This window comes from Pan paniscus, chromosome 16, assembly GCF_029289425.2.
Source record: "Pan paniscus chromosome 16, NHGRI_mPanPan1-v2.0_pri, whole genome shotgun sequence".
Classification (NCBI taxonomy): Eukaryota; Metazoa; Chordata; class Mammalia; order Primates; family Hominidae; genus Pan; species Pan paniscus.
In genome coordinates, this window is record NC_073265.2 from 12,429,363 (window position 1) to 12,447,731 (window position 18,369).

The 18,369-nt window shown below is 46.4% G+C and overlaps 1 protein-coding gene and 1 pseudogene across 4 annotated transcripts in view; one reads left to right on the forward strand and one right to left on the reverse strand.

Annotated features, from left to right (window-relative positions):
* The window catches only part of LOC117978756 (uncharacterized), a 41,840-nt gene extending 24,743 nt beyond the window's left edge, over positions 1-17,097 (forward strand). For all 4 annotated transcript variants that reach the window (XM_034951856.3, XM_063597036.1, XM_063597038.1 and 1 more), the window contains one exon: positions 14,491-17,097. In XM_034951856.3, the coding sequence (XP_034807747.3) occupies positions 14,491-14,965 (475 nt within the window). In that variant the 3' untranslated portion in view covers positions 14,966-17,097. The remainder of the gene's footprint in view (positions 1-14,490) is intronic.
* Positions 4,135-10,134, reverse strand: LOC134729162 (coxsackievirus and adenovirus receptor-like; annotated as a pseudogene).
* Positions 17,098-18,369: the final 1,272 nt, after the last annotated feature.

An 18,369-nucleotide genomic window follows, 5' to 3' on the forward strand; every position in this document is an offset into this window, starting at 1 on the left:
CTTCTTAAATGATCTATTAAAGGGTCTCTTCTCCAGGCACTCTAAAACTCTTCTCCATCTTTAGCTCCCCCAGAGTACAGTGAGGCCCCCTGTCTACCTCACAGGATGGGGTCTCAGAAAAGCAACAGATCCCAACTCATACTAGCTTTTAAATTTAAAAAAAAAAAACCTTGCAAAACAAGAAGTGCAGAGGTTGGGAGAGAGCCAGCACTGGTTAATTCAGCAGCTCAACAATAAATCCAAGACCTGTATTGGTTCACCTCTCCACACCACCATCCTCATGGGCCAGCTTCTACCTCCTCCTGAATGCTGTGTCTTTGCCTAGTTTTCTCCCTGATTTTAGCTCAAGTGCTGCTTCCCGGGGGCAACCTTTCCTGCCTCCCTCTTGGGGTCAGTCCACCTTCCCAGGCTCTTGCAGCACCCCTGGGTCTGCTGAACTTTCCCTTATTACATAATTCTGTGACTAACATCACCTCTTTCTGTTAGACTCTCAGCTCCACTAGAGAAGAAATTCTGTGCATTTTTGCTCACTATTGAACCCTGGAGTCTACTACTCAAATATTTGTCAAATGAGTAAATGGTAGCTCTGTGCAGGGCCAAGGAACCCAAGAACCACAAGAAACATGCAATCTGCCAAAATAGTCATTACAGCTCACTCTCCTCTGGTGACATTTCCCTGAGGCACATTCCTGTTGGTTTCTTCCCCTCAAGAAGCATTCTTCTTTCTCCTTCCTATAAAAGCCAGGATTTTCTCAGATAGCCACACCATGCCCCATGCAAAGAGATTTGGATTATTCTATCATCTTGAGGCATTTCTGTGGAAACTGCTGTCAGTCCAGGTGGCCCATGACCTAAGCTGACCCAAGCCGACTGAAGGGAGGGCGTATTCTATGCATGCTGTGCAGTTCCACAGGGTGCTGGTTGTCCCGGCTGCTGCTGGGGGTCTTCATGTAGCCAAGGTATCACTAGTGCATATGGAGAAAACAGAGCAACTGGAGAGAAACCGAGTAGGTAAAAGTGGGCAGGGCTTGGTGATGTTTGGGGATATGATATGAGGGATAAGACAGAGGATGGTCTTAGGAAAATCTCCTGTATTTTCCTTTCGGACAATGGTATAAATGAATAAAAGTTCCAATCACTGGGATAGAAAACACTTGGAAAATATGAGATTCATTCAGGCAAGCCTTTCATACACTATTCCATAATCAGTTTCATAAGCGAAAGGGAGTCAGAACTCATTTCTACCTTGTTTGCTCCTATCATACTGTGTTGTACCCTGTTGGATCTACTTATCACATTCCTCCTGCTAGTGGACTTACCTACTAATATTTGCACTTCTTCCTTGCCAGCCTGGAACCTCTGAGACAGCAGGAGCAGTGTGTGTGCATGCATGTGTGTGTGCACTTTTGTGTGTGTGTGTGTGTGCATAATTGGATTCCCCACAGCACATTATTGTTTTATCCATAGTAAATGGTGGATGAATATTTGCAGGATTTAGCTGGACTGCAGCATTGTGGAGGTCAGATAACCACATTTTGACAGACAAGTTGCATTCTAACCTTGAAGCAGACAAAATGCCCATCTTATCAGCCTCGCTCACATCGGCTGTGCCTTTCCTTTGTGGTTGTATGTTTATGAAGCTCATCCAACAAGCTTCCTAAAAAGGGGATTGGACCTTTGCCAGCCTCAGGCTGCATGGCAGGGTGACTGTGTCTTTGAATATCCCAGATGGAGGCTGGTCACCCTTTTGTCTTTGGGTGAATAGACTACTCAGGAAGGCAGGGATGCAGGCACCCCCATTTCTTGTTAATGAGTTCGCAATTTATTTTGGCAGATCTAAAATAATAATTCAAAAGGCAGTGTAGAAGAAGATGGGGACATTACTTTTAATTGTTTAGTATTGTTATGACATGACATGTGCTTACAGAAAGAGAGGCAAGCCACCATCTTCAAGGGAGGGCATAGTCATCGACTGTGATCCTGGTGTCCATCTTGGAATATCATGGCAACTGTCTCCCAGCACTGAACTCGATTACTTCTGCTGCATTCCCAGTGTTAGCTGAGTTGCTTAATTTACTTTCTTCAACACCATGTGTGAAAGGGAAGCTAGAAAACTGCACTATGTATGGCTTCGTGCACTGAAAATTTGACATTATCAAAGGAGGCATGATCTTGTCTCTCTCCATCCCTCTCCAAATGTTTTCTATAATTATATTCAGAGGCTCATGGGTCTTACCATGGGTGATCAAGGAAGGGCTGGTAACTCTTTCAACCACAGGTAAAATATTACAAACGTCTGACATATGCATTTTTACAGGTGAGAGAAATGAGGCCAGAAAAGTTAAGTGCATCATGTTGAGTACAATTTTATTTGGTGATCAGGCAGCCCTGGGTTCAAATCCTGGCTCTATTGCTACCAATTAAGCCACTTAACTCCATCTGAGCCTCAGGTTGCCCATCTGCATAATAAGCAGTAATAGCAGCTGTCCTGCAGGACTACTGTGAGAATTACAACTCAGGCAATGATCATGATATTTCTTGGCACAGAGGTGTTCACTACCTAGGTAGTGTTATTATTATTAGGCCTAAAGTCACAAAGGGAGTTTTTGAGAAAGCTGGAATGAAAACTTGTTCCTCTCAGCTCTGAGCTTATTAGAGCACACCGTTTTGCTTGAATAAAGCAGCCCTGGAGTCTCTCAGGGGAGGGTGTTTGTAACATCTGTTCAGGCACGGTTTCATTTGCTATATACCCAGAGACTAGCACGGTACAAGTTGTGGGGAGATACTCATGTGAGTTGGCGGACTTTGGGTCAAATATTTTCCCTAAACCCAGGTCTCTATGGCATTCTACAGAACACTCTGCATCCTTCTAAGGGACACTGGAAGAGCAAATGGATTGTACAGTGAGTTACAAATAAAATGGCCAATCTCAGCATGAAAGGCTGGGGGTGTTACCTGAATGAGGATGCACACCACTCCATCTACATACAAGCAAACCTAAGGGACCATGAGCCTGCCGGAAAGAAATCACATGCTATGTAAAGGCTTAGTAACAGTGATGAATATTTGAACTTGAACTCCAGCTCCAGAGCAGTTCAGTGGCCTCTCTTCCAGGAACAGAAGCCAAAGCAGCTCAGGATTCTTGAAGGCTCTGAAAGGTCAATGACAATCCTGGTATATGTCAAGACTTTCCCACCAAAGAAGGGCTCCATGTGTAGAGACTTAGAAAGGATTCCCAACTTCCGCCCCTTCAAAACCAGAAACAAAGGTGGGGGACAGCCCAATTAAGTGGCCCTAGAGATTTGCCCAGGAGCTGGAGCCCTCTGGAGAAGTCCAGTTTTCCTATGTAGGGAGAGGACTGGGAGTTCTCTGGTCACAAGCGTTCTGCCTTTGTTTTCATGAAGCTATGTCTCTTACTTGGTAAGAAAAATGGAACTTCATGCAGCTGCTGAAAACTTTAACCAAAACCCAAAGATGCTGGCACAAAGAAAGGAGGCCTGAAGAAAACAAGTGACCATGGAAACACATTTAGCTCTTAATCTGACCCATTTCTCATGGGCCAGGCCTGGTGCCAGGAATGCCGTGATGAATAAGGCCTGAGCTGAGATTGTGAGGATGAGAGGGAGTCCACCCTGTGGGGATCTGGGATGATAGAAGGGCTCCGCAGATAGAGGACCCGGGTGGCCAGAAGTTCTGCTGAGTGGAAAAGGGCTTGGAGTAACTGAGGTCAGCTGGATTCCTTAAATACTGTCCAGAGCCTTTGAAGCCATCTAAGGGCACACTTCTCAGGCCTGCTCCGAACCACACTCAACTGGGAATCTTTTAAGGACAGCTGCTCTGTTAGGCTTGCCAGAGATGGTGCAGTTTTCCCCCACGGCGGCAGAGGCACAGACAGTTAAGAATGCAGGAGCGGGGCCTCACAATGCCTTGGACTAGGGCAAAGGAGGACCCCCGCCTCTCCCCTCCCGGGGCTAAGACATGGGAGGACCCCGACCGGTGGATCCATTGACTCTGGCACCAGAGGACCCCCGCTTTCCAGCGTCCTAGACTGAGGCAACAGAAGACCTCAGACCTGCTCCGCCCTGAACGAGAGCACAGTGGGACCCGCGACCCGCTGTGGCCTCAGGCACTGGAGGACACCTGCAACGCCATGCGCTAGACTATGCTACTGAAGGACCTCTCCCCCGGCTCCGCCCTGGACTAAGGCACCGGAGGATCCCCGCCCCGCCCCTCCCCGCTGTGTCCTGGGCTGTGCCACTGCAGAACCCCCACCCCTCCACACCCTGGACTGTGGCTCCCGAGGACCTCGGCCCTGGCTCGCCCTGAGCTACTCCTGCCCCTCAGTGCCCTGGACTGTGGTTCCAGAGGACCTGGTCCTGGGGCAACTTGTGCTACCGCGTGGACTCCAGGACCCCAGTCCTGCCAGGCCCTAGACCAAGACACGGGAGAACCTCTGACTCGCCGCCCCCGAACTAGGGCACCAGAGGACCCACACCTTGCCGTGCCCTGGACTACAGCACGGAAGGACCCCCGATCCGCCGGGCACTGGGTTCCTGCACAGAGGGACCCCCGCCATGGAGGTCTGGACTACCCCTGCCCCACCGCACCCTGGACTACTGCACGCCAAGACCCTCGCCTCAAAGTGCCCTACACTCTGGCATGGGGGAATGTGGCCCCGCAGAGCCCTGGACTCTGGCATTGGAGGACTCCTCGGCTAGGTTCTGGACTCCTGCACCAGAGGACTCCTGGCCTGCCACACCCTGGACACCTGCACTAGAGAACCCTGCCCCGTCGCCCCCTAGACTATGGCACGGGAGGACCCCTGCCACCGACTTCGGCACGGTAAGACCCCTGACCCGCCTTGCACTGGATTCCAGCACTGGAGGACCCCCTGCCACGGCGCTCTCTGGACTACCCCTGCGCCACCGCGTCCTGCAGTACAGCACAGCAGGACCGCCGTCCCACCGCGCACTGGACTGAGGCACAGCAGGACCGGGGTCTCGTGCGTGGTGACTGCAGGACGAGGTGACCCCCCGCCCCGCTGCGCGTTGGACTATGGCACAGGACGACCATCATTCCCGCATGCCCTGGACCACTGCAGGACCGGTCGCCCACTCCGCCGCGGCCTGGAATATGGCACTGCAGGATCCCCGTCCTGCTGCTCCACGGACTCCACCACCGAAGACCCTCGCCCCCCTGCGCCCTGGACAAAGGCACGGGAGGACCCGGCTTCACCGCCCCGTGGGCTATCGCATAGGAAAACCCCCAGCCCACCCCCATCGCGCCAGAGACTCTGACAAGAGAACCCCTGCCCCCTGCTCCCCGGACTACAGCGAGGCAGGAACCACCCTCCTCCAGGATCCTCACTATGGCAACTGTGGACCCCCGCCCTGGTATGCCCTGGACTAAGTCACCGAAGGACCCCGACCCCACCACACCGTGAACTCCAGCACTGGAAGACCACTGCCTTACTGCGGACGCAAGCACTGGACTATCACAGGGCAGGATCCCTGTCCCGCCATGCCCTACACTATGGCACGGGAGGACCCAGCCTCACTGAGCTCTGGACTCCAGCACCGGAGGACACCTACACGGAGGACTCCTGCTCCGCCACGTCCTGGACTCCTGCAGAAGAGAACCCCCGCCCCGCGGCACCCTGGATATAGCAAGGCAGGAATCCCGCCCTGCAGTGTTCTGGACTGCGGCACCTGAGGATCCACGCCCCATCGCGCCCTGGACTACTGCTCCACAGGACTCCTGTTCTGCTGCACCCTGGACTATGGCACCAGAGGACCCAGCTCCCGGCAGCCTGGACTATGGCACCAGAGGACCCAGCTCCCGGCAGCCTGGACTATGGCACCAGAGGACCCAGCTCCCGGCAGCCTGGACTATGGCACCAGAGGACCCAGCCCCTCGCGCCCTGGACTAAGGCACAGTAGGACCCCGCAGCATCGTGTACTCCTGCACAGGAGGACCCTCGCAGGGCTGCGTCCTGGACTGAGCTACTGAAGGAGCCTCACCCCTGCCTCACCCTGGTCTAAGGCACTGGAGAACTCTTGCTCCGCAGGGCTGCGGACTCTTGCACGAGAGAACCTGCGCCCAGCCGTGCCCTGGACTGTGGCACAGTAGGGCCCACACCGGGCCATGGACTCCTGTACTGGAGGAAGAGTAGTAATAAATGTCCAGGTTTACAAGTTGAAAATTAGCAGTCAATGTGCTACAATGGATGGATTTGATGTAAAATTACAAATGCTGAAAACATTATGTGTAATTGCCTAGCCAGATCAATTACACAAGACAAAGAAATAAAAGAAATCCAAATAGGGAAGGAAGAGGTAAGATTGTTTCTGTTTTCTGAAAATATAATCTTAAGATACAGAAAATCTTTTTTTATTATTAATGTTCTATTTACTTATTTTTATAATATTTTATAAATAAACTTTATTCATATAAAACAGGCCAAACATCTGACATTCAAAAATGGCTACTGTTATAAAATCAGAAACATAGTCAGAGTGTTGGGAATATTGAAATTTCTAAATCTTTATGAATAACACAATCACTTAAGTTATATCCACAAAGAACAGAAAAGAGGCAAGCTTGAAAATATGAGGATAGAAAGATGTCACAGTGATGTGTTTTCAGAAACAGTACCTTCACCTCTAAGCAACTTTCAGGTAGGTGATAGCTAGCTCATAGGCACCAGAAATTCATAACAGAAATTAAATTGCCCAAAAGGCACAGAAGAAAATGTTAACACAAGTATAAAAGTAATTTTATGTAAGGTTAAAACCTATTTTTAAAATGCTTCCAAATATGTAAAACTATACACAAATCCATTACACATTCAGCTTAAGTTTACCATTAAAAAGTGTACACACAATACTGTAACTGTAAATACATGCCACCGTTTATAATGTAGCATTTACCACCACAGCACCCAAAGATATTAACAGAAACTAACTCCCCACTAAAATCTAGGGAAAGGTTTTAGAGCTAGTGAAATAATTTATTGCAGACCGTATTTATTATAAAGAAACTATTGGCTCATTCTACTGTATCCACACTCCCTCACAATCTTAAGGGAGATACAATAAATCCACTTTCTTCTCCTAAAATGATATTTAGCACATTTGACAAGGAGGAGTGGTCGCTTTACTCCTTTTTCTTATCTTTTTTTCTTTTTCTTTTTTTCTTTCTTTCTTTTTTTTTTTTTTAAGAATAAATCACTTTCACAAAACTAAGACTCAAACTTTTTTGAAGCTCAGCTTGATTTGCTGGAACTACACAGAGACATGTTTGATCACACAACAGCAACTGTACATCCTCCCAAGTCTGGAATACGGAATTGATGGAGGACACTTACTTGCTTAAAATGTATTTGATTATTCTGCATTTATGATAAAAATATCATCCAGGGATCATATTCAAGAGGGTAAATTTAGGATTACATGTTTCTAGAACATATAATATGTAATGCCATCCAAAACCAACAACAAACAACAAAGAGCACTGAAACCGAAGAGCCACTTAAAATTTAGAATTAGGAAATTTCAATCTATAATTGTCAAACAATAAATGAGTTATAATATTTTTCTAATTAGAAAAATATCACCTAAAGTGGAAAGCCAGCATTTAGTTGGGGACTATGAGATACTACATCCTTGGTCTGGCTGGCCACCATTTTAAAGACCACCACAGATCTCAAGGCATGAGACCTCTCACCAACAAAATCTAACCCTGCTATTGCACCTAGTGCCATCTCAATATGTGGCAGACAGCAAATGTTCTAACTTAATCTGATAGATGCTCCTTTAGCATATAAAAGAGCTTGCTAAGTCCCTATTACCTGTAGCAGTCTATCAACTAAATATTTAAGAAGTCATTTCATAGGCAAGGTTTATGAATGACTTAGAAGTAAAATTAGTAATTTCTAAACCACTGTAGTGTTTTCTATGTTTTTAGAGATATTCCTAACGCAGAGTTTTCCAAGGAGCTGTGAAAACAAGTACAAACGTACATAAGTAATTTTGTCAGGGATGTTTCTGTACTAATTTGGGGGAGACTTGTGGGCCATAAATAAATGAGATACACATCCTAAAAATAATGGTAAAAATTATCAAGTACCACTTTCAGATGGTTACTCAAGTATCAACTTGGTATGCAAGTAAGTTCACCGATTTCTTCACCTATGATTTCATACTCAAAGTGCTACATCTTACTTAGGTACTGATAACATTTAGAAACCTTTATAATCAGCCTCTTAAGGAAAATCCAGCCTTTTCAGATGGTAAACTTGTCTTTACTAACTTTAATGCCCGTAACTATTTCGATATAACCAAACAAAAATTTTTAAAAATATATTCCTTACAGCTCCTGATTAACTTATTTTTTGATACATTTTGAGGCTAGTAACAAAATTTAGACCAGAATAGGTTTTCATATATCAAAAAAAGGAAAGGAACACGGAGAGCACAGATGAGACGTATGGAGGCTCTATACTATAGACCCATCCTTGCTCTGTGCGGGAATCATCACAGGAATCGCGCCCATTCGACTTAGATTAGGGGCAGCTACCTTAGCAGGTGGGAGAGTCGGACTCTGAGGAGTGCGTTCAAAGTCTTCACTTGGTACTTGTTTATACTGAGTCTTGGAATATCCTTCCATGTTGGAAGGAGATATGGATCCCAGGGATGAATGATTACTGCCTATGGAGCTTCTGGCAGCGGACGTACGGCTCTTTGGAGGCGGCACATCTGCCTTGATATCGTGATGAACTTCCTTTTCATATTTTTCTTCTCTGCGCTTTTTACGACAGCAAAAGATGATAAGACCAATGAGCGCTAGAGCAAGCAAAATTCCTATAATGGCTCCTGCAATTAGTCCAGCTTTATTTGAAGGAGGGACAACGTTTACACGCAACAGGCACTGATCAGAGCCCACTCTGTTTCTGATGTACAGCTGTATGTCCCAGAGTACTCAGAAGAAGCATTTTTACAGATATAACAGATGAAGTCATTTCTGCTAACCATAAAGTGGGCATTTTCCGTGAGTCAGACAATTTTTGCCACTCATACTGTAATGGAAGTGAACCTTCTTTTGGTTCACATTTTAATTTAAAGTCACTTCCAATTTCTTCTGATCCATCAACGTAACATCTTGTACCTGAAGGCTTACCAAGAACTACCAGCTGAATCTTCCTATTTGCAACACCAGGAGCTCTTTTCACTTTGCACTGATCTGTGCCAATATCTGACAGCTGAAAATTCGTTACATTTATTGATGCATCACCAGATTTGAGATCATTACTCTTAAAATGTACTCGGCCTTTCAGATCTGGATAGTAGTCATCATAAATTTTGTCTCCAGAATATAAAATAGTCACTTGATCCACCTTCTGATTATCAGCTGGTGATATCAGCCACTCGATGTCCAGTGGTCCCTGGTCTTCAGGACTAAGCGTAAATTTGCATGGCAGATAGGCAGTTTCCCCTTTGGCTTTTTCAATCATCTGCTCAGGAGTAGTGATACTCCAACCTTTGATGAAATCCGCGACTCCGCACAGGAGCACGAAGCGCAGCAGGAGCGCCATGGTGGCTGCCGTGCCGTGGGCGGCGGCTGCAGGTAGGCGGCTCTCGTTCCAGGTCCTAGGTTCCCCGCGCCTGGCGCACTCAAGGTAGAGAAAATCTTAAAGACTCCACCAAAATAAACGGTTAAAGCTGATAAAGAAATTCAATAAAGTTAATAGTTACACTGGCGTGCAGTGGCGCGATCTCGGCTCACTGCAAGCTCCGCCTCCCGGGTTCACGCCATTCTCCTGCCTCAGCCTCCCGAGTAGCTGGGACTACAGGCGCCCACCACCACGCCCGGCTGATTTTTTGTATTTTTAGTAGAGACGGGGTTTCACTGTGTTAGCCAGGATGGTCTCGATCTCCTGACCTCGTGATCCGCCCGCCTCGGCCTCCCAAAGTGCTGGGATTACAGGAGTGAGCCACCGCGCCCGGCCTAAACTATTCTTAAAAAAAGTAATTTATTTAATTACCTAACATCCTCAAGCAATGTCCTAATTTTCTCAAGCAATTATCTGATTTTCTCAGGCAATTGATATTAGCAAGTTGTGCTAGCTAACTGCTGAGAATCATTGTCTACATATGAGATAAATCATCTATCAATCCTTTAAAGAAGACTTTATGAGCCATAGAGATTGTAGTCCAATCTGTATCACTGACTTTAAACATTGGATAATTGACACTCCGTGTTGTCTGTAAGCCTATTTCACAGCAGCTGAGTGATGTTAATAGGTACTTCTTGGAGTGCCATTTTCCTTATAACCCTTAGATTAATTCAGATTGACTGAGTTCTGTGTCAGTGGAAATTGCCAGAATTATATCATGGTGCTTTGCATCTAGTTTCACTTTTCCAAAAGCCTACACAGATTTCAGATGTTGAGAAAATAGCTCTTGTTTTCCTTCTGGGTAATATTTTTCATGTCACCACTCTTGTCAGCATCTGCACTGGGCAAATTTCCTAGAACCTCCCTTCTGCTTCTTTTAAAATACAAAAAAAAATCAATGTAGCGCAGCAAGCCAGGGAAAGTCTGCTTTGATTGACTTACGGCCATAGTCACCCAGCAGTTCCTTCAGATGTGGCTTCTCAGGTCAGCCACTGAGCCCACCGCTGTCCTCCTGCCTGCAGAAGTGGCTCTGAGAGCCGTTTGAGGAGAAAATGGGGGACTTTGGGCTTCAGCCCGAGGAGAACACGGTGGAGATGGAGGAGCCCCTGGGGGTCCGAAGGTTAACTGAAAACATGAGAGGACACAAGCGCGGGACCAAGTCTGTCACTAACCTGTAAAGTACTCTCACCAAGCCGACTGGGCACTTTGAGTGCCTGCCTTTGCCACCACTGTGTGCAGGAATGCCTGGGGCACGACTGGGCCATCCCAGTGTTCTTATTTCTATACATTCCGAGGTTACCCCTTAGCAAAACGCCAGAGGCCGGCAGACACAGCGGAGCATCCTGCAGTAGGGATCCGAAGCCGTGGAATCTCCAAAGGGCCACGACTGCTTCCCAGAAGCTCCAGCTCAGGCTGGACATTGCCCAGAAAGCCCACATCGTCTTTGGCAAGACCTCCCGGATTGTGGTTTTGATTTGCATTTCTCTGATGGCCAGTGATGATGAACATTTTTTCTTTTTTTTTTTTCATCTTAAGCTGATTTTTTTTTAAATTATACTTTTAAGTTATAGGGTACATGTGCACATTGTGCAGGTTAGTTACATATGTATACATGTGCCATGCTGGTGCGCTGCACCCACTAACTCGTCATCTAGCATTAGGTATCTCTCCCGATGCTATCCCTCCCCAATCCCACCACCCCACAACAGTCCCCAGAGTGTGATATTCCCCTTCCTGTGTCCATGTGATCTCATTGTTCAGTTCCCACCTATGAGTGAGAATACGCGGTGTTTGGTTTTTTGTTCTTGCGATAGTTTACTGAGAATGATGATTTCCAATTGATGAACATTTTTTCATGTGTCTGTTGGCTGCATAAATGTCTTCTTTTGAGAAGTGTCTGTTCATATCCTTTGCCCACTTTTTGATGGGATTGTTTGATTTTTTCTTGTACATTTGTTTAAGTTCTTTGTAGATTCTGGATATTAGCCCTTTGTCAGATGGGTAGATTGCAAAATTTTTCTGCCATTCTGTAAGTTGCCTGTTCACTCTGATGGTAGTTTCTTTTGCTGTGCAGAAGGTCTTTAGTTTAGTTAGATCCCATTTGTCAATTTTGGCTTTTGTTGCCATTGTTTTTGGTGATTTAGACATGAAGTCCTTGCCCATGCCTATGTCCTGAATGGTATTGCCTAGGTTTTCTTCTACGGTTTTTATGGTTTTAGGTCTAACATTTAAGTCTTTAATCCATCTTGAAAAGTTAATAATAATAAAAATAATAATATGGAAGAAATTTAAATAAAACCTCCTGGAGACCAGGAACTTGGGGCGCGGGGCCTGAGATCACCCCAAGCTCTGGGTGCCTTCCTGTCCTGCTTCTTCCTTGGCCGCTTTAGGGGGCGCGCCTCGCCATGCGTCTCCCTGCGGGCGGCGCGCCTCGCCATGCGTCTCCCTGCGGGCGGCGCGGTGGTGCTCCTGGATGTCACCTCCAGGCGCTTTTGAGACTGCGGCCGGCACCGGGCACCAGGCACCTGCGGATTGGCCTCCCCACGCCGGGTTCAGGGACCTCCAGCGCTCTGCGGTGCGGGCTGCAGGCGACCTCAACGTGGAGCTGCTGCCAGCGCCACAGGCCCCAGGGACGCCCAGGATCTGCTTCCCAGGCCCAAGAAGGGCAGTTTCGGAAAGTCTTTGGCATGATGGAAGGCGGTGCCCATCCGGGGCGGGGCTGAGAACTAGGCTGGCGCCGCTGCCTGGTAAGCGGGCACCAAGAGGCCCACGGCCTCCATCAGGAACCAGGTGCTTCTCCAAATCCCGGACGTCCAGGAGGAACAACAGCGTCAAGCTGGCTGACACCAGGAACACCCAGAAGTCCCCGCTCCTGTCTGTCCTTCCGCACTCAGGAGCGGGGATGGCCACAGGGACACCATCCGCCCACAAACCGCTGGTGTTTGCTGCCATGGTGCGCGGAGATGCGGTCCCCGAGGCCACTTTCGGCCAGGACGCCGGGATCGTATCAGCGGCAGCATCCCGCGCTGACACTCAGTATTGACTTTCCCCAGACATTGCTGGATTTTTTCCTTTTTAAAACAATTTTGCAGTGGGAGAACAAAAAAGGGCATCCTCGGAGCGTTTACCAAATTCTCCTGGACCTGTGGTTCTATGGTGTTCACCTCTGCGTTTTACTGACCACTAATTGGCCAGAGCTCCTAAGGCCTATAAGGGCCCAACCCAGCGCTTTAGACACGCCTGAGGGACACTCGCGGCTCAGGAGGATAAATGTTCTCAGGGGCCTGCTTCGAGAAGGACAGGCAGCCCCTTGGTCACCGCATCTTCCTCCATTCCAGCCTGGAAAGAGAGACCTTGCCCTCCACCTTACAGGCCTTCCTGACCTTGGGACCCACTCTGGAGGCCACGCGCATTTCCACTGCCAAAGCAATGACACAGGAGATGGAAAGAAATTCTTGGCCAGGCGCAGTGGCTCACGCCTGTAGTCCCAGCACTTTGGGAGGCCAAGGCGGGCAGATCACGAGGTCAGGAGATCGAGACCATCCTGGCTAGCAAGGTGAAACCCCGTCTGTACTAAAAACACCCAAAAGGTGGCCGGGCGTGGTGGCGGGCTCCTGTAGTCCCAGCTACTCGGGAGGCTGAGGCGGGAGAGTGGCGTGAACCCGGGAGGCGGAGCTTACAGTGAGCCGAGATTGCACCACTGCAGTCCAGCCTGGGGGACAGAGCGAGACTACGCCTCAGGAAAAAAAAAATTATTTTGCCTTCACTATATGCCTAAGTAATTTCTCTATTAGAGCCCAGAGTCGTGGGGCGCACACTGCCAGCTGACACATGAAAGTGTGGTAACGATGTGGTGGTGTCTCTGTGTGGCAGCGTGGTGGTGTGTCTGTGTGGTGGTGTGTCCGCATTTCTGTGTGGTGGTGTGTCCATGTGGCAGAGTGTCTGTGTGGTGCTATGTCCCTGTGGTGGTGTGTTCATGTATCTGCATGGTGATGTCTCCGTGTGACAGTGTGTTTGTGTATCCGTGTGACAGTGTCTGTGTGTCCTTGTTTCCACATGGCAGTGTCTGTGTGGTGTTGTCTGACAGTGTGGAGGTGTGCCCATGTGACAGTGTGGCGGTGTGTCTGTGTGTGGCAGTGTCCATGTGGCAGTTTTTGTGTTCGTGTGAGTGTGATGGTGTGTCCATGTGACAGTGTAGTGATGTCTCTTGTGTGTGTCCCTGTGATAGTGTGGTGGTGTGTCCATGTGGTGACATCTCCGTGTGTCTGTGTGTCCCTGTGATGGTGTGGTGGTGTGTCCGTGTGGTGATTTCTCCGTATGTCTGTGTGTCCGTCCATGTGAATGTGCCAGTGTGTCCGTGTGACCGTATGACGGTGTGTCCGTGTGGTAATGTCTCCGTGTGTCTGTACATGTGACAGTGTGGTGGTGTGTCCGTGTAACAATGTGGCGGTGTTCCCTTCCCGGCTTGCGGAGCTGGTGTCTTTCCCTCTCAGCCCAGGACGCCCCAGGAGACCCCCAGCTTGGAGGGCAGGAGGTGGCTTCTATGGAGGGAGGTGCAGGGAGCCCCAACAGCCGAGTTTTGGGGTCCCCTGCATTGGGTGGGAGTGAGGAGAAAGGCGCCGGGGCAGCCAGGACAAGCCTGGGCCTGCCCTAAGGAGGTGACCCACTCCGGGCCTGCATTTTGGGGCGAGCACTCCAGCTCGGTCATCTTGTCCTAAGTCCTTTGTGTGCCGTGGAGATTGCTGAGTTTTGAAGAAGGGAAGGTCATCTTTGTCGCGGAAAGCCTGATGTGTTTCTCTATTGCTGTCACTTTTCAGCCTCATCGCTGGTGAAACATCAAACATTGGGCAACTTCTGCCAAGAAAACTCCCGGAAGAAAATGTGGGGACTGGCAGTATCCAACCAGAGGAGTCACACACACATTTCTGTTTGGTTGGAGATCGGCCGTTTTCCCCTGTGGATGGGGGAAGCGGAGCAGCTCTGCAATGGGAAGGAAGGTGGGTTCTGTGTGGCCAGGAAGGTCCTGGCCCGGGGCGGAGGGGCGAGAGGGGATGTGCGGCGAAAGGCTGTGCAGGGCAGCGGGCAGTGTGCATCGCCCCTACTGCCGGGCGCCCAGGAGGAGGACAGGTCCTGGCCTGGCGGGAGCAGAGGCGGCGGGGCTGGAGTCCCCGCACCAGGCTTGAGGGCCGGTGGAGCCGCAGGCTGTGGCCGATGGGGACTCCCGGGCACCTGGTGGGCGTCCCCATGACCAGGATACACGCCGGGCTCCGGAGGCCAGGCGGACCAAGCTAGGGGTGCCAGGGGAGGCTCGAGGTTCCCGCGGTGGGAGGTGGGTCCCTGGACCCTGGTCTCCTGCTGCTGTCCCGCACATGGGCCGCCTTCGCTCAGGGGCGCCCCGCCAGGGTCGCCTATCTGGGACCTCAGCACAGCTCCTAGCGGGCGGGAGGCTGAGGCAGAGGCCTTGGGGCCCAGCTGGGTCTGCAGTTTCCACCACTCGTGATGCGGGGCGAGCTCAAGCTGCGCCACCCAGGCAGGAAACCCTCCGACCTTGCCAGCTTTGGCGCCAGCCTTGGTGACTCTCTCCAGCTCAGCTTCAACACCTTTCAACAGTTCTGTGTTCTCTGTTATCAGAAGAATTCTTTCTGTATTTCCTATCCTTTATCAAATAGGAATTTAAATATGCATATGGAGTGATTATCACAGTTGAAACATTAAACAATATACAATTTCATGTGTCTTTTTTTGTTTAATGTATAATTTTCTAAGAAGTAAAATTATGACTCTACTGCAAATATAAGATAAACACATATCAACAATGTTTTTCAACTCAATAAGCGATGAGGGTTCCAGTAACAGGTTCAAATCATTGCAAGGAACATTAAAGGAGCTTTACAGCCAATGTTAACGTCAGATCGCTGGGTACTTACAGTACTGGTTAGTATCCAACATAGCCAGAAGCTGTCATCTTTGTGAGTTCTCTCTTCCATGGCACAGAAATGATGTGTTTTTCTACTGTACAAAATATGTATCTTTTCTACTACTTCTGCACATAAAAATATTGCTAGTCAGAAAAGACCAGGATTGCACTGAAAAAAAATCTCAGTAATATCTCTCACCTGTATTCATACTTCTTTTCTTCCTTTATGAAATATCTTTCAACTGCATTTTCTATCTGAAGGTTTATAGAGAGAGAGAGAGGAAAATGAATAAAAGCATAGTAAGTGAATATTTTGGTAACATTTTGCAGCTTTATTCATGTCTAACGAACATAAAACACACTTCCAATATTTAAAGTGTAAATGAGATGAATTTGATATGTACATGTGCCCATTAAACAATCACCATGAAGGGGACAATGAGTATATCCAATACTCTCAAAGCTTCCCAGTTCTCTTTTGTAATGCACACTCATACCTCTCAGGTGTGAAGTATTGAGCTTCACATATACACACAAATATATACTGGGATATCTAATTGTTTCAGAAGCATTTGTTGAAAATGTTATGTCCATGAATGGTCTAAGAACTTTATCAAAAATTAGCTGATAGCTGATATACATGTGTATATCTATATTTGTACTACATTAAGTATTACTGTAACGTTATAAGTCCTGAATCCAGGTGCTGTTGATTCTCCAGCAGCACCTGGTTTCAAAGTAACTGTTTCCTTTCAAAGTAATTTGCCATTATAGGTCCTCTACCCATCGATGTACATTTCAGAATTTTAGTTTCTCAATTTCTAAAATAAGAAATCCAGCTGTGATTTGATTGGAATTGTTATAGATCAATGTGGGAAGAGTAGACATCTTAACAATATTGAGATTTATGACTCATAAATTCTATTTATTTAGGTCTCATTTTAGCAATATTTTGTAGTTTTGTAGTTTTCAAATGTTTCTCTTTTTTGCTGGTTTATCTCTAAGTACATATTTTGATATTTACAATAATATCAAAATTATGGTCATATTAATGCAAATGTTGTTTTATTTTTTCCTCCATTAATTGTCAGGTAGTTTTAAATCATAATTTAATTGTATGATAAAACTGAATTTTGCGAGAAAAGTATACATATTGTATATATACTGTTTGTCAGTTTGGCAGATTGACTGCATTATCATATCATAATTTAAAATTGCACTAATTACCACTCAGCCTCCTCTCAAGGACAATGTATCAAAATATATAGCATGTTTCAGTTTATTTAGCATCATGAAACTCTCATATTGCACTTACTTTTGGAAACCTGGAATAATAAAATAATGTAAATATCAGTTCACAGGCGACATGAGTACATGCGACAATTTTCTAAATATCGACCTATCGCTCTTTAATTCTATGTTAATATTGTCAATTTTTTCCTCCTCTTGAAACTCTCTTATGCAGCTTATTGACTTTTGGTTCAATTCCTTCCCTGTTTTTCCCCCAATCTACTTTCTAATATTTTACTGATGTTGTGCTCCTTTTTATCTGGACACTTTTAAGAAGCTGTGTAATTTCTCCTTTGTATTAAAATGCAATTCCATATCCAACATAAATGAGTGGAGGGACAAAACAGATGTCTGTGCAGCATGTCCATTAGCAATATTATTCACAATAATCAAAGGGAGGGAGCAGCCTATGTGAATATTGATGGATGAGTGGTTAAACAAAATGTGGTATATACGGCAACATAATAATATTCAGCCTTGAAATATATTCTCACACATGCTACAAAATAGATGAAACTTGAAGACATGCTAAGTGAAATAAGCCAGTCAGAAAAATTCAAACATTCTATCATGCCACTTCTATGAGTTACTTAGTGAAAGTTGTAGAGACAGAAAGTAGAATGGTGATTGCTAGGGGGAAGGAGAGGGAGAGGAATGGGAAGTTGGTGTTCAATGAGTAAAGCATTTTAGTTAGAGAAGAAGACAAGTTTTGGGGGTCTATGGTGGTGACTGTTGCACAATAGTGCAAATATACTTAATGCCACAAAACTGTGCACTTAAAGTGATTAAAAGGGTAAATTTTATGTTGTGTATATCTTTCCAGAATTATAAACCTGCCATCACAGTATAGAAATAGAATATATTATATAGCGTTAGGTGATGATATTTTACACATTTGCACATAATTAGAATTTCAAAGCCTTAATTTCAAATAAGGTAGTCTAAGACATAAAAATATTGATGTAAGAAAGCCATAAGCAATGTTTATTTTCAATCAGATTTACTAAAAAATTTTATTGAACTGGTCAATTTTCTTTGCCAATATTACTGTATTGTTATTTCTAGTAATAGAGGTGTGAGAAAGCATCAAGGAAACTTAAATTGCATTCTCATACTGACGGCATACAATAATTCTGAAAACAGCAGAAGTTATGTATATCCCCCATAAGTAAAACATGAGTAACACAACACAACAAAAATTAACAGGAGACAATTCAAATAATGGTGACTTGTTATTCTTATCTAGTTAAGTACTATTCTTTTCTAACAGGAATTTGCTATTTCAAATATATTTTCTGAGATGTCTATATTTATATTTTGAGATGACACACAAACTTGAGTCAATGACATAGAATTTTACAAATCAAGAAGCTTATTCTGGGGCCATTTCTTTTGACGTTTTCTCTAAACTACTAAAGAGGCATTAATGATCCATAAATTATATTATCTACATTTACAGCATTTAAAATGTGTTCAGCATGAAATATTA